Source organism: Gymnodraco acuticeps, unplaced genomic scaffold, assembly GCF_902827175.1.
Source record: "Gymnodraco acuticeps unplaced genomic scaffold, fGymAcu1.1, whole genome shotgun sequence".
Lineage (NCBI taxonomy): Eukaryota > Metazoa > Chordata > Actinopteri > Perciformes > Bathydraconidae > Gymnodraco > Gymnodraco acuticeps.
In genome coordinates, this window is record NW_022990685.1 from 625,616 (window position 1) to 647,539 (window position 21,924).

The following is a 21,924-nucleotide window of genomic DNA, read 5'->3' on the forward strand; positions in this document are numbered from 1 at the left end:
AGAGATAGAGGCCTAAATGATCATCCCTAGTCCAATCCATCCAAGCATGAGCCCAATCTAAGAGTTTCATATGTCATATCCCTCTCTCTCTTAAAAACGGTGTTAACAAATGTAATAAATAATTAACTAAATGTTTTGTTATCTAGGCGCTATGTAAGGACAACATATATCCAGGACTGGGTATGTTTGCAAAGGGTTATGGGAAGAACAACGAGCCTCTCCGTGGTTACGTCCTGACCTTCTTCATCGGCCTGGCCTTCATCCTCATTGGTAAGCTGCTATCTGTTGCTGTTGCAGCTAAAGATTAAAACTAGAATGAACAGTTCATATTCATTCAAAGCTTTCTGTTGTTGCCTGTTAGCGGAGTTGAACATCATCGCTCCCATCATCTCGAACTTCTTCCTGGCGTCGTATGCTCTCATTAACTTCTCTGTCTTCCACGCCTCCCTGGCCAACTCTCCAGGTAAACCCAAAGTTGAATTGATTCAGTCTCGATGACATAAGAGTTGACTTGAAAAGGTCTCTAACTTTTTGAATACATTCTAGATCAAAGAGTCTTCTTACACCTTTGTTACACTTTTCTTTTGGCTAATTTGAATACACTCTTATACTTAAGCTGCTTTCACATGATGCGCGACTTGCTCTTTGCTCACCATTGGGTGTAGAGCCTTGCATTGAAAGTTAAGTTGATGACAGGTTCAAGTACTCGGAAGAAAAGAAAATACTCTGTTAAGCCTCAATTTTCGATTTAAGTAGGTATTTCTGATCTTACTCTGTCCCCTAAGGTGACAATGGTTTAGAGCTCTCATTGTCGTTGTTACTGAAAGTTAACTTAATGCCTGTTTTTACCATGCCTTCAGAGGATAACAAAACTTTTGTTGGTCTTGAACTTTTGGACAACATTCCCAACAATATGTTTAGTTTAATGTCGTATTGTAAAACTATATTGGTAACAAGTATATTTCTAGGGCTGCACTTGACCAGTAACATTGTTAGGATAAGGGTTCAAACATGGATTGTCTGCAAAACATGTCTGGCTATATCAATATGGTGAAGAAGTCTGCTCTAAAACGTTCTTTGTTTCAGTTCAGATTTTTCCTTGTATGATGATCTGTTTATATTTGCCTATTTTAGCATGGCTCTTTTGGTTTAATTCCCGTCTGTTAACACAGGGTGGCGCCCAAGTTTCAAGTACTACAACATGTGGGTGTCTCTGGCCGGGGCGGTGCTGTGCGTGGTGGTCATGTTTGTCATCAACTGGTGGGCGGCTCTGGTCACTCTGCTCATCGTCCTCGCTCTATACATCTATGTCAGCTACCACAAACCTGGTGAGGACAGGATGATCTCACATTTTCTTTGCTTATTACTAAGAGTAAATCTGATCAATACCAACCACTTGATGCTGCTTCCATCAATGTGTTGCGCAATGAGGCTAGTAACTGCCAACCTATACTGTGATCTGTCCAACTCTACTTCCTTTTTTATTCCACTTCATACACACTTAACATCATGTGTGCGTGTGTGTGTGTGTGTGTGTGTGTGTGTGTGTGTGTGTGTGTGTGTGTGTGTGTGTGTGTGTGTGTGTGTGTGTGTGTGTGTGTGTGTGTGTGTGTGTGTGTGTGTGTGTGTGTGTGTGTGTGTGTGTGTGGGTGTGTGTGTGTGTGTGTGTGTGTGTGTGTGTGTGTGTGTGTGTGTCCTGTAGATGTGAACTGGGGTTCGTCCACCCAGGCTCTGATCTACAACCAAGCTCTGACTCACTGTATGAACCTCACTGGAGTCGAAGACCACATTAAAAACTTCAGGTTAGCTCAATGTTCCAGATTTGGGTTTTGTTTCTGGTTTCAGAATCAGTTACAGCTTTATACCAACTCAGAAAACTTTTTCTAATATATGTTTAAAATCAAGTAGTGTGCAATTCAAGGGGCAATGTCATTGAAAATATTAGTTTTCTTGTAAACCTGCACTCCACCCTCTTAAAAAACAGTGAGAGTGCTTTGGAAGAGAGGTTGTTGAATTGAATATATTTGTCTAGTCTGCCTGACTCATCCATCGTTTATCTGATGGAGGTTTGTGCCAGTTAAATCCATGATGATGTCTGTTGTGCTGAAGTAGCATACAGATTTTAAGTGGCTCAGGAGATAGACCTGGCCCTCCCTTGGACATAATGCACTTGTCAAAATACTTTACCCCAAATTGCTCCCAATGGCACGGAACATATGTTAATGTCAACGGGTGAATGCTGACTTGCAACATCACGGCTCACAAAAGCTTCACAGACAAAAGCTTCAGTTTGAAGAAACAGTCTTTACTTTGCAAAAAGTCCGTACACTGCGGATCATTCGGACAGGGAGCCACAACAGATGAGGAGTAGATGAAAGCAGGGCCAGGAAACGTAGCAAGATCAGGTACACAAAAGATACTAAACACTAGGGGGAACACTACTGGACTGGAATGGGGACACAGACTAACTACATAGGGAGAGGGATGATGGGGAACAGTTGAGCCTTATTTGGATGATTTCTCAGACGGGGAACAATCAAGCTCAATCAAACTGAAACGAGAGGAGAGGTGAGTAACAAAATAAGACAGGAATTACAAAATGACAACATAAAGTCAACTTGCCGAGAAGGAACCTCACAGGAAAAGCGCTACACAATTGCAGTCCACTGACAATTGTAATTGTTTAGTTTCCAAAAGTGAATGAATAAACCTAAAAACTTAAACGTTTTTTTTGCCAGATTGTGGAAACAGTCTTTTTTTTTTTTGTTGCAGAATTTGATTTAAAAAGACCAACCTGTGATTTCCATCAAAACTGAAAGTGCTTTTAAAACTTTTTTTTTGCGATGTTTAAGTTCATCTTTAAATGTTTGAATTCCCCGTTCCCAGGCCGCAGTGTCTGGTGATGACTGGGTATCCAAACTCCCGTCCTGCTCTCATTCAGCTGGTGAATTCTTTCACAAAGAACGTGGGCCTCATGGTCTGCGCTCACGTCAGGACAGTATGTACACATTCAGTTCAATCTGTTACCTTCACTACCTTCTTAACATCACTGAAACACTTTCTGCATGATTCTCCTCTGTCTTTTTCCTGTCATTACCCGTTCAGGTGACCCGTCGGCCAAACTTGAAGGAGTTATCTCAGGAACATGTCCGATGTCAGCGCTGGCTCAATAAAAAACGTATCAAGGCTTTTTACACTCATGTGTTTGCTGACAACCTGAGACACGGGGCGCAATTCCTTATGCAGGTAATGAAACCTGGATCAAAATGTTATTCTTAGGTTAAGCGAGTATCTCAATCATTATTAAAAAGGTCTTAATATGTAAGTGGTAGCCTTAGTATAGGTCACATTCACACCTTAATAGTCCGTTTCTATACGCACCAGATGACAGTTTGTTACATTGTTTCATTTTTCAGAAGGTTCGGTTTGCGTTCACACAAAACTCAAACGAACTATAAACTTTAAACACAAGTCATGTGCACGGAAATGCTGTTCAACAATTGGTCAGACATTAAGGGGGTAAAAACGCAAATCCCGGCAATTTCTACCATCGCCCCCACCATGGAGCATCGGCAGGTTATTTTCATAATAATACATTTAATTTCCAAGTGCTTTTTCAGGTGCTCAAAGACGCTTTACAGTGGTGATAAAACGAGATATAATAGAATTAAAAAAATATATTAAAACAGCAACACATATAAATGAATAACAAAATATTAAAACAGCAACACAACATAATTCACAAATTAAAAGCCAGTTTGAAGAGGTGTGTTTTGGTCAGTGTTTTGAAGGTGGGGGGTCGGTGCAGTCTCTGATGTGTTGTGGAAGGTGGGGGCAGCAATGGAGAAGGCTCTGTCCCCCCAGGTTCGGTGCTTGGTTCGTGTGGGGATAGAAAGGAGGTTGGCTTCTGATGAGCGAAGGCTGCGGGAATGGGTGTGGTGGTGGATCAGGTCGGTGAGGTAGGGTTGTTGAGAACTTTGTGTGTTAGCAGAAGGATTTTGAAGTTTATTCGTTGACGGACAGGGAGCCAGTGCAGGTTTTGAAGGACGGGGGTGATGTGGTCTCTGGAGCTGGTGTGGGTGAGGAGGAGGCGGGCAATGCAGTTCTGGATATATTGCAGTTTATTTAGAATGTTGGATGATGAGCCATACAGGATGCTGTTACAGTAATCCAGTCTTGAAGTGATAAATGCGTGGATGAGGGTTTCAGCAGCCGGGAAGGAGAGTGAGGTGCGGAGGCGGGCAATGTTTTTTAGATGGAAGAAGGCGGTCCTGGTGATATGGTTTATGTGTTTATTGAATTTGAGCTGGCTGTCAAAAATTACTCCAAGGTTGCGAATGTGAGGAGAGGGGGTTAGAGTGGTGTTGTCAAGGGTGAGGTTGAAGTTCTGGGTGGTGTTGGTGCGGGATTTCGGTCCGATTATGATAATATCTGATTTGTCGCTGTTCAGTTGAAGGTAGTTTGTTTGCATCCAGAATTACATTTCTGAGAGACAGTTGGTGAGTGTGGAGTGAATTGTGGCAGTGATGGTTTTTGCGGAGATGTAGAGTTGGATTACATCCGCGTAGCAGTGATACTGAAGGTTATGGCGGCGGATGATTTTTCCAAGGGGGAGCATATAGAGGATGAAGAGGAGGGGACCAAGCACCGAACCCTGGGGGACGCCTTGGGACAGAGGAGCAGTGAAGGAAGTGCAGTTAATGATATGGATGAACTGGTGTCTGTTGGTGAGGTAGCCAGGAGAGTGCAGTGTCGGTGATGTTAAGTGATGATTCCAGGCGGGACAGCAGGATTGTGTGGTTGATGGTGTTGAACGCTGCTGTGAGGTCGAGTAGGATGAAGATGTTGAGGTTGCCGGAGTCTGAGGAGAGGAGGAGGTCGTTAGTGATTCTGAGGAGGGCTGTTTCTGTGCGGAATCCTGATTGAAAGGGTTCAAACAGGTTATTGGAGCTGAGGTGGGACTTTAGTTGGGAGGCTACAACATGTTCGAGTAGTTTTGACAGAAAGGGGAGATTCGAGATGGGCCGGAAGTTGGACATGATGTCAGGTGTGAGTCCAGGTCTTTTCAGTATGGGTGTAACAGCAGCCAGTTTGAGTGAGGGGGGGACTGATCCAGAGCAGAGGGAGGAGTTAATGATTGTGGTTATGAGTTGGGAGATGGCAGGGAGGCATTCCCTGACAAATGTTGTTGGTATGGGGTCCAGAGTGCAGGTGGAGTTCATTCCAGCCATGAGGGTGGACAGTTGCATTGGGGTCACAGGGGAGAACCGGGATAGGGGCTGTGAGGTGAAGGGGGGGAGCCAGGAGGGGAGATGGGGAGGGCTGCTGAGGAGGTCAGGTTTCTATAAATGCTGTCAATTTTGGATTGAAAGAATGAGAGGAAATCAATCAATCAATCAATCAATGTTTATTTATATAGCCCAATATCACAAATGTTACATTTGTCTCAGTGGACTTTACAGTTTGTACAAAATATCAGTATGACAATACGACACCCTCTGTCCTTAGACCCTCACATCGCACAAGGAAAAACTTCCGAAGAAAACCCACAGTTTAAAGGGAAAAATGGGAGAAACCTCAGGGAGAGCAACAGAGGAGGGATCCCTCTCCCAGGACGGACAGACGTGCAATAGATGCCGTGTGTAAATTGAAAAGATAATACATTTGCAACATAGGTAGTCCAAATGTTTGGAAATGCATGTGTGTATAATAGGAAGATGAATCCACGAGGATATCCATCCAGGACCTATGATCCAGGACCACAGCCACGACTCAAGATCCAGGGCTCGCGATCCAGGACAGAGGAGCGCAGGATCATCCATGACTCCGGATCCCGGCGTATATAGACACCAAAAGAAAGACATTTGGGGAAGCTGGGTTAATCGGAACATGAGAGTACACAGGTATAGACAGAGAGAAGGAAGAAGTAAGATGTCCCCCGACAAACTAAGCCTATATCAGCAAAACTATTGCACTGTTGCAAGAATTGCACTGTGCGGTTGTGAAGGATGGGGTGGTGTTGTCACAGGGTTTAAAGAGTGTGCTGATGGTGGAGAAGAGAGCCTTGGGGTTGCTGGAGCCGGAGTGTATCAGTCGTGAGTAGTAGTTGGACTGGGCTGCTTTGAGCGCATTATAGTACTGTTGTAGGTAGTCGGTGTAGGCATGGAGATTAACTGTAAGCATGGTTTTCTTGTGAAGACGTTCCAGTTGGCGTTTTTATGATTTCATTTGGCGGAGTTCGGGGGTGTACCAGGGAGCTGAATGTGTGAAATATTCATGCTGCTGTTAATCTGGAGAGCATATCAACAGACTCTAGTGGACGGCACATATGATTATTTAATCAGACAACGTGTGTTAAAAAACATTTTAACACATAATGAGAGACGTTCTGCAGTCAGGAGGAGATTATATCTCACACAGGCTCTGCCCTCTACTGGACTCTATGGGTACCACCTCTCAACCATACCATGCAAGCATTCACCTGCTGAGACTTCTATAAATGTAGCCGGCCCCCGGGGCGGGCCTACCTGAATGCGCACGCAATCACACCGTATAAAAGGCGGCCTCGCCTCCTGACCGTCATCCTTTTCTCTTCAGCGAGCAGGATAACAATTGAGAACGTAAACGAGAGAAAAGAAGGAAAGAAAGTAATATCGAAGATGGACTCACCACTGCATATGCGCCGCCTGCAGAGATGGTTTACCGGCCTTCGTGTATATCCCAAGAGGCACAAACAACGTCTGGTGACCATCCGCCCTCAGTGGGGGGCAACCTCCGATACTGGGGGTCCCCGGAGCATCTCCGGAGGGGAACTCCACTGGCGCGAGTGACCTCCTACGTCACGGTGTTCACAGACGTATCCGTGACAGGATGGGGGGGGACCTGCCTGGAAAGAGCTATAGGTGGTGGCTGGTCTCTGACAGAGATGCGGCACAGCAACTTTCTAGAGCTACGGGCAGTAGTGTTGGTCCTCCAGCATTTCAAACCCTTTATACAGGGCAAACATGTGCTGGTTGGGAGCGACAACAGCACCACAGTGGCATACATCAACAGGCAGGGCGGAGTCCGCTCCGCCGCCTTGTTGACCACAGCGGAGAAACTGTGGTTATGGGCTCCAGAGATTGTTTTGTCTCTGAGAGCCCTCCACGTCCTGGGACTGGAGAACAGGTGGGCCGACCTCATGTCAAGAGCCCGGGCCCCTGCCAGGCGAGTGGGTGCTTCACCCGGAAGTGGTGAAGCAGATCTGGGCCCAGTTCGGGAGAACGGAGGTAGACCTGTTCGCCAATAGGCGCAACAGCCAATGTGCCCTGTGGTTTTCCATGGCTCGGCGGGACAGTACGCCCTTGGGGGTGGACGCGTTTGCACACGCCCATGGCCAAAAAAGCTGCTCTACGCCTTTCCACTGCTGCGCCACATTCTTCCCCTCCTGGAGAGAGTGAGACGAGAGCATCTGTCAGTCATCCTAGTGGCCCCAGATCGCCGCGGAGCCCCGTGGTTCACAGAGTTGACGCAGATGATGGTGGGCCAGCCCTGGGCGATTCCTCAGTTCTGGGGGGCGATGTCTCAGGTCGCAGGTGCAATACGGGCATTACCCACTCTGGGCCAACCTCTCCAGGCTTGGCTCCTGAGAGGGACAGGCTGAGACGAGGGGGATTGTCTGTCAAGGTTATCCAGACTATCCAGGCAGCAAGAGCGGGATCCACCACAGCTTGCTACAGGCCAAAGTGGTTGGGATTCCAGTGATGGTGTGAGGAACGGAGTCTAGAGCCCCTATCTTGTTCGTTGGGCTCTATTCTGTCCTACTTACAGTTATTGGTGGACAGGGGGCTTGCTCATTCCACAGTTAACACTAGAACCGCCAGAGATTTGTTATACCTAAAACTGCCACCGGGGTCAAATTGACCCAGCATTAGAAAAAAGTATTGCTTTAAAAAGAAACATGGTCCTGTGGTATTGGTATTTTGACAAGCAATTTTGTTAAATTGTTTCGTTTATTAACGGTACAACATAGCGTTTCGTGAGGCGGTTGTCGTTGTTGGGTGAAAAGCAGTTTGCTGCTGAGTGCAGCACGAGCAGTCTCCCGTGAGCGGGAGCGCGCTCCTTCACTACAGACTGTCGCTATCAATCAATCTATCTATCTATCTCTCTCTCTCTCAATCTATCTCTCAATCTATAAGGAACCGCAGTAGACAAAAGGCGTTGCTATAGCAACACGTCATGTTTGTTTTCACGCAAAATCAATAGCGCGAAAAGGGGTGGGGTCAATATGACCCACTTGGCGGAAATAGGTATAAATGGCAATTTTTTTGCCGATTTCTTCAATCTGACTTCATATTGACAATTTTTAACAACATAGGGTGCTACATAACACACTTTCAGGAAAAGTCACGGACTGGGAGACTTTAATATGTTATTGAAAAAAAGTTACCTACAATAAAAAACAGCTCTGGGTCAAATTGACCCGATTGGCGGTTCTAGTGTTAAAGTGTATGCAGGAGCCATTTCATCCTGTCATGAGGGATTTGGCGGCAGCTCAGCCTTCAGTCAGCCGCTTATGTCGCGGTTTTTGCAGGGGGTCAGTAGGTAGCGTCCAGTGGTGCAAGCCTCCTCCCCGCAGTGGGACCTGCAGTTGGTGCTCGAGGCTCTGGTCACAGAACCATTTGAGCCTCTGGCGCTCTCCTCCCTGAAAGCACTGTCATGAAAGACAGCGTTGCTGCTTGCCTTAACTTCAGCCAAGAGAGTGTCTGAGCTGACCGCGCTATCGGTGCACCCAAGTTGCTTGTTAATCCGGGGTGACCGTAGCGGGGCGACACTCAGGCCGAACCCCTCCTTTATTCCTAAAAGCCTAAGGAGTTTGTTCAGGTCAAGAGCTATTCAGTTAGGTGGCTTTAATCTTCCACCCCATTTTGGGGGGGTACTGACCCCCCCCTCCCCTGGACATAATGCACTTGTGTTTTTCCCATGCTCCTTGGGGACCCGGGGAACATGGTGCGCAGTAAGTCCCAGGCGGGGCTGGAAGACTCTCCTCGCCTGCCTATGGGCAGGGGGGGAGAGCCTTCCTCACTATCTTTTTTTCACGCACACTCTTCACGAGGTAAGCGTGTCTGAGTGTGCTCTACCAGCCAAGTGATCTGCGGCCCCGTCTTCTCCACGGTCACAACTGGAGGAGAGGGAGTGGCGGCGCAGTAGCTGTTAACCAAAAGCCGGTCAGGGGCAGTGTGGGGGGGCCGATGTTGTTGAATGGCAGCGCGTTTATGCATCAGGGCTCCGCCCACTGTACCCATAGAGTCCAGTAGAGGGCGGAGCCTGTGTGAGATATAACGAGGGGTTACGTATTGTAACCCTAGTTATATAAGCAAAGGAGGAGCCCTCTACTCTGGGCACTGTCTGTCCTATACCGCTCGCTGAAGAGGGTGTGGGATGACGGTCAGGAGGCGAAGCCGCCTTTTATACGATGTGATTGCACGCGCTTTCAGGTAGGCCCGCCCCGGGGGCCAGCTACGTTTATAGAAGTCTCAGTAGGTGAATGCTTGCATGGTATAGTTGAGAGGTAGTACCCATAGAGTCCAGTAGAGGGCTTATATAACTAGGGTTACAATACGTAACCCCTCGTTTCACTGACGACAGGTGGCTCTGACTTTTATGTATAGTTTTTTGTTTGATAGTTGTTTTTACTTTACACGACACTGTTCAACACTTAATTCTGCTTCACTCTTTCGCTAAAGATTTTGAAGACATCTGCTTTCTTGTGACTTGTAAATACTACGCTTCCTGTGTTCTGGTACGGACTGCATCACACCGCTCCAGAGTTCACTAGCAAGCGGTCCGAGACCACCTGTTTATGTTGTTTAGTTCACTTCAGAGGTCTGAGACCACCTCTTTTAAGCGGACCAGAGTTCGGTTGTTTAGTTCACTTCAGAGGTCTCAGACTGCATTCACACCAACCAAACAAACCGCACCAAGCGGCTGAACGCACCAGGGTTTGATTAAACCGGACTAAACAAGGCTGGTATGAATGCGACCTAATTTCATTATTGGTATTTTCATTTTTTTTCTTCTTTTGTTACAGCTGTCTTGAGGATTCAAGCCTTACACAGATATAAATGATCCAGAAACCCATTGACTTGTATACCTATCCTCATTAAAGTAACACATAACTTGTTCTCTGATGTTCAGGCAGTTGGTTTGGGTCGTCTGAAGCCCAACACTCTGGTAATGGGTTTCAAAAACAACTGGAGTGATGGAGACATGAGAGAAGTGGAGATTTACATCAACACCATACAGTAAGGACTGAAGTGTCTTCTAAAAAGAGCTACTAACATTTATCGGAGGTACTTTATTTGCCCAAAACACAGTTAAAGTTTGGGATTGTGCAATTTTGGGGGTTGGTGTCTGGAGACTTTTGAATACTGCCAGAGGATGTTCAGCCTGAGAAGCGCCACTGGGGGCAAGATAACCACATGTATATACTGTATCCGTGTAAATATTTACATACATACTGGTTCATTTGTGTCCTCTGTCGTGGATATTTAGTTTTTTGCGCTGCTGGGAGGCAAAGGGAGGCGCTAGTTAGCAAATTAGCATGTAATTTGTGATCCGATAAACAGCAAATTCCTCAAATGTAGTAATAGCATACTAGCAAATAGGCTTCAAGTTCACAGGTCACCAAAACAAGGAAATGTTTGATGAGTTGACTGAATTACAAAATATTTTTTTATCTTGGTAAAATGCATTGATTTATCAAACAGTATCCCTTGAAAGACAGTAAAGTTGTATTATGTGTTCTATGATGCAGCGATGCCTTTGACCTGCAGTTCGGAGTGGCGATCCTTCGGCTACAGGACGGACTGGATATCTCTCACATCCCGGGACAAGGTACATCCTATCTTTTTCATTTGGGGTCATTTTAGTGGTCTTTTTTATAACTTTATTGTAACTCAGTGTATGTTTAATGTATCTTGTATTGCTCTGTAAAGCACTTTGGGCTGCATCTTGCATGAAAGGTGCTATATAAATACAGTTTATTATTATTATCCATCTGTATATATGCCTTAACTATCTATACTGCATGTCCTCTATCTCCCTGTTTGTCCCTGTAGATGAGCTGGTGTCGTCCCATGAGAAGCCACCTTTTGAAAGTAAGGAGATGGTGGTTACCGTCAGTCTCTCTAAAGACCCAGAATCTGACTATCCTTCAAAAATCACCAGCAACCAGAGCAGCCCACTCATCACGATAGGTACCCCTGAACACTTATTTACTGTCTGGCTTTCACATCCTGTTTTTATTGATAATGGAACAGTTTTATTCCGTCTATCTTTAGCTTCCATTTACCAGATTGGTCCATCACATTATTCTCTTTGAACAATCTCAGTTGGACAGACTTTCATCTAATCACTTCTGTCAAAGTATTTCTTTAACCTCACCTGTGTTGATTAATTTCCTGTGTTGTCACCTGCTACAGATTCCAAGTCTCCTCTGAGCCTGACTGACCAGCGTCTGCTGGAGAACAGCCAGCAGTTTAAGAAGAAGCAGGGCAAAGGAACCATAGATGTTTGGTGGTTGTTTGATGATGGAGGTCAGTTTGTAATGTCTAATACAAGGAAGAAGGCTTACTATACATATACACGAACAGATTCCTCTCAGGGGTGCCCACACTTTTTTGGCTGGTGAGCTACTTTTGAAATGACCAGCTCACCGAGGTCTACCAACCAAAAATAAAATCCCAAATTGCAAGGGTTGCTGAATAACACGTTTTATTTATACATGGGATAACTACAATAGGGCTGCAACAAACGACTCATTTGATAATCGATTAATCTATCGATTAATGAAACGATTAATCGACTATTCGGACTATTACTACTAAGACAATAAAGATGAATACTTGATTCAAAAATACATATATTATTAAATTAACTTAACAAATTGTGAACAAAATTAACATTGATTTTTATTTAAATTAAATAAATAATATTTCACATCAAAAGAAACAATGTTTTAACAAATCGTATTCAATAATGTGATGACAGAACTGTAAACAGAATAGCTGAAACTTTAACAAAATAAATAACTCAGTTACCTCTAATCATTAACCCATGTTTGCACAGCCGTGGGAAGTAGGGGTGCTGGGGGTGCTGCAGCACCCCCTGTTGGCGAGTGGTGTACATTTGAAAAATTGTGACCACCCTAAATAAAATGATTAAACTACATAAAATAGTTATGATTTTACTTAAAATAAAATTAGCTGTATACAGTAATAGTCATAGTATATATTTGTATCAGTCAGGTGGCTTGAATTTATTTTCCAAATAAATAAAATCCGAGTCATCTAGGTCGTAGGTCGTGGGAGAATGACGTAATTGACGCAACACACACACTGCAGAGTGACAACTTTCTAGAATGGCACAAAAAAGGATTTTGGATTTTCTTCTCCAACAAACAACCCAATAAAAAGAGTGGACCACCAGCTACTCCTCAGCCCACCACCTCTACAACTAGAGTAATATGACACAGAAGAGACTGACACATCTGACTTTGATGCATGTCCACAGTAACATTTTGGACAATGTGGATGTATCTGCTCTAATGAGGGTCTTCATTAGTGCCACCCCATTCTACATTTGGAGTTTTGTGAAGCCCCAACACAAGGTAAAACAATATTTTTCCTTTAATGCTGCTGCCGCTGTGCAGTGTTTTGCCTTGTCAATCAGTTAAAATTGAATTCATAGTTTTATTAATATTGTAAATAATATTTTCTGACTATTTGTAATGTTATGTAGGTTTGTAAGACCCATAGTTAGCATGTGGGCATGTGTAGCTGTTGCTAAGTGATGTAGGTCTATAATCAGGGGTGCACATAACTTTTTTGCCCTGGTTCTCAAAGGAGCACCTGGAGATGTTGCTTGGTGCTCATCCTTAAAATGAAATAAACCGTAACTTTTGAGGGGGTCTTGACTTTATTTGCCAGACACACGGCACTGAACACACAGAGGTGCACACAGAACACACATGCAGAGGTGAACACAGAACACACATGCAGAGGTGAACACAGAACACACATGCAGAGGTGAACACAAGACAACATTAGCACGACCAGTAATCCTACAAGCTGTTATCACTACTCCTGACTGTTCTCCTTACTGTCTTGCTCTCTGTCAGACATGGTAGCTGATGATGTAGGCCTACTACTTTCTCTCTGGTTGAGTCTGCGATTAGCTGCTTGCATCCACAAGTCAACAGCTGGTTTTGGGTCGAAAGTCTCTGTTGTCATCTTAGACAAGTGGATGTAATCAAATAAGTATGTGAACATAACCAATAACCTACCATAGCCAATAACAAATGAATGTAACTTATTTTATTTGTGTTGTTCATTCATATCTTATTTTACCTTAACATTTATTTATTTATGCATTTTTTTTTATCTCTCCAGTTTTAAAGGATATTTTTGGTTACTGTCCTATTGGAATGATTTCAAACCTGTTTATCCCAATAATTATAAAGGAGTGCCTTGGAAATATGTGTTTACATCAATTGCGACCAAACCGTTTGAACTTGGACTAAGAGTCCTTTACCTCACTGAGCTGTAGTTATCAGTCTGACTGGAGAGGACTCTCCCTCCACATTATTGTAGAAACATCTTCTTCTTATATCCGTTAGAGCAGCTAGCACGACACCAGATTCTAATAACAACAGCGCTGGTACCGGTGCACCCTCTCTCTCTCCCTCGCTCACTCGCATTTTGGCTGTGAGCTGCGGGTGCCAGATAAGCCAACATCCCCCATTTTCATCACTTACAGCGCCCATCGTACAGGGCAAATGAAAGGTGTAACCGGGGTGAAAAGGGTGTTACATTTACTTAATTATGAATATTGTTACATCAAGGCCAAAAATTAGGATGAGCCCCAACGGTCAAAATGTTTTTTTCCCTCCCAGAACTGCCAGAGCAGCACCTCCCCAGATCTGGCGCCCTAGGCGAACATCTAGCCGGCCCTGAGTTCATATCATGGTTCATATGCAACTCGCAAATATCTTTCTCTCTTCTCTCATCTCTCCTCTCTCCTCTATGTTCTCTTCTCCCTTCTCTCTCTCCCTCTCTCCCTCTCTCAATGTTGGTAGGCAAATGCGCTTTGTTTCAATGACCCGGTGCTCTTTTTTTTGGCGGAGGTGCGCATGCGCACCTGCGCACCAGTTATGTGCAGCCCTGTCTATAATGGTTTATTAAGCCTAACAGTTAAGGCGAGACACCCCAGGTGAATAGGGTAATTTTTTTTAACTTAAAGATATCAGCTAGAAATGTCTCCAGTTAATTACCTACAATAAGGCAATTGTTTCTTGTATTACAAGTTTTCTGAATATGCAAATGAGCCATTATCTCATTAAATTTGCACATATTTTAACAAATTTCAGGAACCGAAATCTGAACTTTGGATAAAGCCAGGTTCAAAATTCTCGTTTCATTTTGTAGTCATATTAGCATCTAAGGCTTTTACAGAAGGGATTTTGGATATCTCTTTTTATCACTCCATAAATCAGAAAATATCAATTTTCGCCATGTTTCTAGGTATAAGATATTATATAACTCAGGCTATGAATGACATATGAACAAACCCTTCTGTAAAAGCCTTCATAATATTGATAGGAATACAACTGGAAGGTGTATCTACGTGCTACTGAAGTTGAAATGTCGAACTCAGAGTAGGAGAAAAAACTCATTTTGAGAAAACGACCTTTAAAGATTGCAGTGAGGCGCTAGCTAAACCCTCCTGTTCTTTGAATGACAGCTTGCGGCTCGACGCACTCCGTGAAGGTATTTCATGTTTGGGGTCATTTGTTTTTTGTATAATCTTGCTTCGTGCAAGTGACAATTGTTGTTGTCTTCTCTGTGAACATTTTTGCCGTTCTTATTCCATTTTGAGATTTCAATTTCTAGCGGAAAGCTAACCAGGAAGTGTTTTAGCACACCACGTGACGCTTCTGAACGAATCACGTTGTCAGAAATTGACACCAGCCAATGAGATTTCGTTTATTGGTTTAAGACCCTTTTGTACTTTCACGATTGCTTGCTGATACAAAGGAAATGACCATATTTGGATCTAATGAGATTGTGCAGGAGAGACGGAGCTTTACAACGATATCTCTGTTGACATGGTGCACACAGCGGTCGCGGTACTTTATGTTACGTTAGAATGCTAACTTTTGGTGAATTTAGGAGAAATATACAGACGCAAATAGACAAACTATAGTAAAATAAACACATAAATGTGTATTTTGTACGTTTTCCTTCCAAAAGCCTGAAAGAAAACATGTAATGGAATCAAAATAGCACAACATCTCAAAATTGACCAGTGCATGAAAAACGATGTTTTTGCCTGCGGTGTCTCGCCTTTAACAAACAATTTATGCGGCTCGTATCGCTGACAGCCGGGCCCGGCCCGGCCTTTTTTTCTTTCTTTTTTTAAGCGGCCTCTTCCCCACTTTTGGCAGCACCCCCTGAGTAAAATGACTTCCCGCGGCTATGCATGTTTGCATAATGTAGTTAACTCCGTGTGTTGCTGCTAGCATACATAACACCTGACGTGGAAAAGTTACTCGTGGATGGGGCTACAGAGCTACTAGAAAGACAGTCGAACCCGGTGCATTCCTCCGTCTGAATGTGAATGTGAATGTGAATGAACTTTAGACAAATTGCTCGTGTTACCGCCCTTACATGCTAAACACTCTTGGCAAAGAGCATGTCCACCTCAAGACGGGTAACATTTAACCACACCTTGGAGCGTTTCTCTCCGCCATCCCCGCCGTGTGTTGCTGCATGTAGCAGCTGCGTGTGTGTAAACTGCCCCGCCCCCTCGCACACAGACAGGGGAGAGAGATCTCGTCTCGATTGGAAAGGTCGAAAAAACACCGACCATAGACGCATTTTTTTTGTCTTGTTGCATGTTAGAAACGAGTTGGCGACACTAAGACTGCGAGATAATGTTTTTGTAGTAACAATACATGACCTTTCTCTTTCTCAACTCGCTACTCGGAGGGAAGTCGCTGTCATATGCCTTGTACACTCCGATAATGCCTCTCCACGTTACCTTTCTTTGGCAGAGCGACGCTTGCTTTACAAATAAGGCAAATAACCTTTGAATGTGACATCACAACAAAATATTCTTCCTCCCATTCAGGATGGAAGTGGTATGTCTTTAGCTTTTTGCTTGGTCCCGCACTCATTTTGTTGTTTGTCTCTTGTTTGTCTCTTTAACTTAATTTGAGTTTTCCTGGCACTTGACTGATTTTGTATCGCTTTGCATTCTGGGTTAACAGACTGGAAAGCGATAGGTCGCTTTTTTTGTCAATCAAGTAAACTCCTGAATTAAGTGGCAGGGAGGCCAAGGGAGGAGGGATCAAAACCTGTTTTGTCTATTTTAACGGGGCTGGATTTTTTTTTGTATGAATGACTCGCGATCTACCAGCATTGCCCCTACTGGGCACCTCTGCGAGTCTAAACCAAGGGTGTCCAAACTTATTTCACAGAGGGCCACATACAGAAAAATATTCGAAGTGCTGGGCCACTCACTAGAGGTGAGGTATATTGCCTCATAAGTTAAGTTATAAGTCAGCAAAATCAATCAAATGGTAAATATAAAATAGGTAAATTATTCTTGATAATTGCATATGCTTTAAGAAAAAATAAACAGCCTACATCACAGCTCTCCAGAGGGTTTCATTTATTTTGTTAGCAGCTCATCCCTTAAAACAGAAGCCTCAGATTGAATAATAAGGAGAAATATGAAGGGGTGTATTTCAAGGTTGTTATGTAAATAAGTTGTTGGGCTTTTTTTTATCAACTTAGATTTGTTAGAACATCATTTTCCACTTTCATTGACTAAAAGTGGGCTTATTAACACATGAACACTACTGAGTAATATGTTTACAGATGTATTTAAGAAGTACAATACAAGACATGCTGAAGTTTCATTTGTGGGCCGGACAACATTATACTTTTAGAATTTGCTGAGGGCCGATTCAAAATGGCTCGCGGGCCGCATTTGGCCCCCGGGCCGTAGTTTGGACACCCCTGCTCTAAACCAACTTTAAGCATATCTGACAGCATATCAAGCTTTAAAGGTCCCATGTCATGGCCATTTCTACTGATCATAATTCCATTGTTGAGGTCTACTAGAATATTATTTACATTGTTCAATGTTCCAAACTCACATTGGTTTCTCATACAGCATCTCTGTATAGTATGTGTATTCACTCTCTGTCCTAAACGGCCTGTTGGAGCTCCTGCCCCCCCCTCCCTGTGAGCCCACTGTGCTCTGATTGATCAGCTCGCCCACTCTGTTCTGATGAGTCCACCACCGTTACAGCGGAACATCAGTGATTATGTGTTACAATGGCTCTTTTTGTGTCACATAGAGTCCAGTAGAGAGCGGAGCCTGTGTGAAATATAAGAGAAGGATTCCAACTACGCATTAACTTGTATTGAATGTGTTTGTGTTTCAGGTCTGACTCTGCTGATTCCCTTCCTGCTGACCAATAGGAACAAGTGGGGTGACTGCAGGATCCGCGTCTTCATCGGCGGGAAAATCAACCGCATCGACCACGACCGCAGAGCGTGAGTCATAGCAGCTTTCTTTTTTGTACACTTCATACTGTACACTCACTACATTCTGTCTGAAGAAGATTGTGTGTGTGTGTGTCCCGTCAGCATGGCCACGCTGCTCAGCAGGTTCAGGATCGACTTCTCTGACATCCATGTCCTCGGAGACATCAACACCAAGCCCAAAAAACACAGGTATGAACACTGTTCGGAGTTTGATGCATTATAATGTAAAGGGTCTAAGACTATATCTTTAGCACAAGGTCATCAAATGAAGATATTTAAAGGGCCGCAGGTAACTAGAGATGCTGGTTTACCACTTTTTACACTAAACAAAAGTATGTTCTAGTTCTGTGCTGGTGATAGTTTGGTTCGGATGTACAGTAGATTGCAAGTTGAACCAACTGTAGGAGCAATGTTTTTTTTTAAGAATCTGGTAGCTTCATGGTAATAAAGTGACGTGTCTGTTGTGCAGTAAGCTGAGCTTTAAGGAGCTGATTGAGCCGTACAGGCTGAAGGAAGACGATATGGAGCAGGAAGCTGCAGAGAGGCAGAAGGCCCTGGAGCCCTGGAGGATCACTGACAACGAACTGGAGCTCTACAGGGCAAAGGTCCCCCCCCACACACTGCACACACATCCACTCTGACCAATCAATATGCTGCTGAAGTTCACTGTGAGTGACAGCTGTTTTAACGTCAACGTGATGATTTGTGACTTTCAGAGCAACCGCCAGATCCGACTGAACGAGCTGCTGAAGGAACACTCCAGCATGGCAAAGCTCATCGTCATGTAAGAGCTTCTTCATTATCAATGTTACACTTTAACTTCATGTTTGGTTTTACTCACTTATTACTATATAACTTGAGTTAAAGACGAACGTGGATCATATTGGTCACATGACACCAGTGGAGGAGGAAGTATTCAGATCCTTTACTGTTGTGAAAGTGCTAAAACACCAATATAAGTCTTCCATTGAAAAAAGTAAACAAAACATATGTTAGTATAATCAGGGTTATGTAGTAACAGAATACAAATTATAATAATGTTCCCTGTGACATTATTATAACTGAAACACTATACTTATTATATCATTAGACTATTATTACTCATGCATTCATTTTAAAGCAGGATTTGACAGTTGTAGTTGATGACGTTGAGCTTATAACTAATGATTATTTTCGCTGTGATTTTCTCTGCTGTTTTATCTCTCCATTATTGGATATTGTGTTTAGTAAAAAATAGTCAAATAAGTAAGAAATGCTGTTGAAATTACCCACTTGGATAAACTGTTGGGTAGTTTAATATGTAGGCAAACCAAAAAAAAACTCAAATTTGTTCTTAAGGGAACGTTCTTCCCACCACTGAAGGACACATAACTGGTTTGAAATAGTATTTGTACATTCACGTTGCTAAAAACCCAGATAAATAATAATATTTGTTTTCTGTATTTACATTTTTTTACATTCTCAGGAGCATGCCTCTGGCCAGGAAGGGCACGGTGTCGAGCGCCCTCTACATGTGCTGGCTGGAAACTCTGTCTAAAGAACTACCGCCTCTGCTGCTGGTCCGAGGAAACCACCAGAGTGTCCTCACATTCTACTCTTAGCGAACACACTGCACGCATGCACGCACACACACACACACACACACACACACACACACACACACACACACACACACACACACACACACACACACACACACACACACACACACACACACACACATACAGGGTCCACACACTGACATGGTGTGGGTTACAGTTACACCGCCTACAGCTGCACAACAACAGAGATATTATGATGCTTAAAGTTTTGTGCCACACTTCTGAAACACTGCTGCTGTGAAAAAAGTCTAATGTTTTTCCATTTGTCTTCAGTTCAGTACATGTCTGTCTCATTAACAAATGTACTGACCAAATCATTATCTTTTATGTGCAGCCCAATAACTGGCTGTATATTCTGTGGCTTCTGTACGGTGGCTGACAAGTGCAAAAGCGCAACAATAGCCAAAAACACCTACATTTGGAGAAATGCGCTGCAGTTTCAAACACGATGCAAATATAAAAACAGAAATGTGCCACGTTTTCAAAACGAAAAGAAGTTCAAAACACAACAGAAACGGGGACGCTAAAAAGTGATGCACACAGCTGGGACCGGAGGGCTTGTTAATGTTAGGGATGGTACATTTGGCCAACTGTCACTGTTGGCACAGTCTGTTTCATAATTGTAAATGTTTTGTCAGTATATTTGAAATGATTAGGTTAGCTACGTTAGCTAGCTAGCTTACAGCAGATCTGCATATATATTGGAAGGAATCATGCGATGAAATTGTTCAAATAAGCCAAAAAACAACAACATTTTAGCAATTTTATAATCCCTGGACGTCAACCAGCGCTCCGGTCCCAGCTTTGTGCCTCACTTTTTAGTGTCCTCATTTCACATTGATTTTGAGCACATTTCTCCTGAAGGAAATGTTTTTAGGCGTTGTAGGGCATTTGCACTTGGCGGCCACCGTACTTCTGTGAATTTTTATTTAAACTGCAGTGCAAATTAACTTATTTTATTGTTTATTTATATTTATTAAGTCATGTTTCAGAATGTTTCAGAATGTTTGCTGGTATTCAGATGGCCTGTGTCTTGAAATTGTATTTTCACAGGGTTTCCAGTAGCAAGACACTGTATTTGAGGTAACATTATTTTGTACACTGTTTGATTAAAATATTTACTAAACCACATGTTTCTGTCACGTTTGTTTCAAGTCAGCATTTTGGGATTTGTTGTCGGTCATTTCAGCTCTTCTAGACTACAGGATGTTATAAAAGAAACTGTTATAAAATAAGTGTGAGATATTAAAGTGTTACTTTGTGCAGGGTTGAAAAAGTACATTTACTCAAGAGCTGTACTTTTTTGAGGTAATATTATTTTTTCTATTTTGTGCTTTTTTTATTTGAAACATACTTGTAGAGGAAACTTCTGTGTAGCTATGCTGTGGGAGTCACCGACTCAGAAAGGAGACACGGGAAGAGCAGTAGCTTTGATGTCAAACACATGATGGTTTATTTGGAGTTAACGGCCGGAGGATTCACATCACAAGTCCAAGAGTCAGAGGTTCTGACTTTACGGTAGAGTTGCCACGTCAATTCTGAAGAACTCTACCCCAGACCCATGTATTTAGCTAGTTCAGAGAGCATCATCAACATGCTGCATAACAAGATAGAATGATAACACCTCTATCAGCTGACGCCAACAGGCAGGAACAGGGAGACAAAACACTGAGAGCACAGCAGCCAAGGTTACAGGTGCCTGTGCTCAGTCAGGACAGTTTGAACTGATACACTGGGTCAAAGTTATGGGCCTTGGAAAATATTCCACAACAATACTGACAAAATAATTACAATTATGAAATAGACTAACTCTGCCAACAGAGACGGTTGGCAAACTTTTTTATCCCAGAACGCCAACCAGCGCTCCTGTCCCAGCTGTGTGCATACATTTTTAGTGTCCCTGTTTCCGTTGTGTTTTGAACTTCTTGCAGCGTTTTGTGTTTGCAAAACATGTTTCGTCAAGTTGGTGAAGGTTTTCTAAATGCTGCGTATAGTTGTCAAATTAATGTACTCATATACATTTGCATGTGTTTTGCAACAACTGGTAACTACTGTTAGAAATTAAAATCAATGTTTTGATAGCATAATGTACCTTAAACATACCTTCAGTTTAAATGCTGTTTTATACTGAAAAACCAGAAGTTCTTGTGCACAACCAGTTGTTAGCTTTATTCTGAAAATCCGTCATCTCCGGTTAGCATTTAGCATGACGCTAATATACAATTTACTATAGAGGTGAATTTAGCAGCGAGATGATATGATGTTGCACACCGAAACCTACTGTTCTATTTCGTATATGGCTTCGCCCTCTAAGGCTATCGCTATTGGGTTTACCCTTCTGCGCCCCCGCGCAGTACTGAAAACACTTGTAGTCCACGCCCACCCGCTAGGTGGGCCCCACCCGCTAGGTGGGCCCCACCCTCGGGCCTCCTTCCGGTATAAATAGGGAGGTTGCCCGGCGATCTGCTCCCTCTTTTCTTCAGCAACCAGCAGTTTACTGAAGCACGAGAAAAGCAACATCATGAGCAATAAAGAGTGTGTCCGTATGTGCCCTTCGTGCAATACGGGCTACATTATGAGCTACGATTTGCATCCGATATGTGCAGCCTGTCTGGGGCCAGAGCACGCGGACGCGGCTCTCAGCCAGCAGGTCGCATGTCCTCACTATGTGCGTCTTCCTTCATCCGACAGGAAGCGAAGGGCGGACGCTCTAGCTGCTGCGGGTG

General features: G+C 43.5%; 1 protein-coding gene across 2 annotated transcripts in view; it reads left to right on the forward strand.

The window, feature by feature from the left end:
* Positions 1-20,324, forward strand: part of LOC117555392 (solute carrier family 12 member 2-like) — a 32,926-nt gene extending 12,602 nt beyond the window's left edge. For both annotated transcript variants that reach the window (XM_034230296.1, XM_034230297.1), the window contains 15 exons: positions 147-270; positions 362-463; positions 1,173-1,328; positions 1,703-1,802; positions 2,887-2,998; positions 3,106-3,246; positions 10,177-10,283; positions 10,796-10,875; positions 11,100-11,237; positions 11,463-11,576; positions 17,495-17,606; positions 17,700-17,786; positions 18,067-18,202; positions 18,314-18,381; positions 19,063-20,324. In XM_034230296.1, coding sequence (XP_034086187.1) covers positions 147-270; positions 362-463; positions 1,173-1,328; positions 1,703-1,802; positions 2,887-2,998; positions 3,106-3,246; positions 10,177-10,283; positions 10,796-10,875; positions 11,100-11,237; positions 11,463-11,576; positions 17,495-17,606; positions 17,700-17,786; positions 18,067-18,202; positions 18,314-18,381; positions 19,063-19,198 — 1,713 coding nt within the window. In that variant the 3' untranslated portion in view covers positions 19,199-20,324. The remainder of the gene's footprint in view (positions 1-146; positions 271-361; positions 464-1,172; positions 1,329-1,702; positions 1,803-2,886; positions 2,999-3,105; positions 3,247-10,176; positions 10,284-10,795; positions 10,876-11,099; positions 11,238-11,462; positions 11,577-17,494; positions 17,607-17,699; positions 17,787-18,066; positions 18,203-18,313; positions 18,382-19,062) is intronic.
* The last annotated feature ends 1,600 nt before the right edge of the window (positions 20,325-21,924 follow it).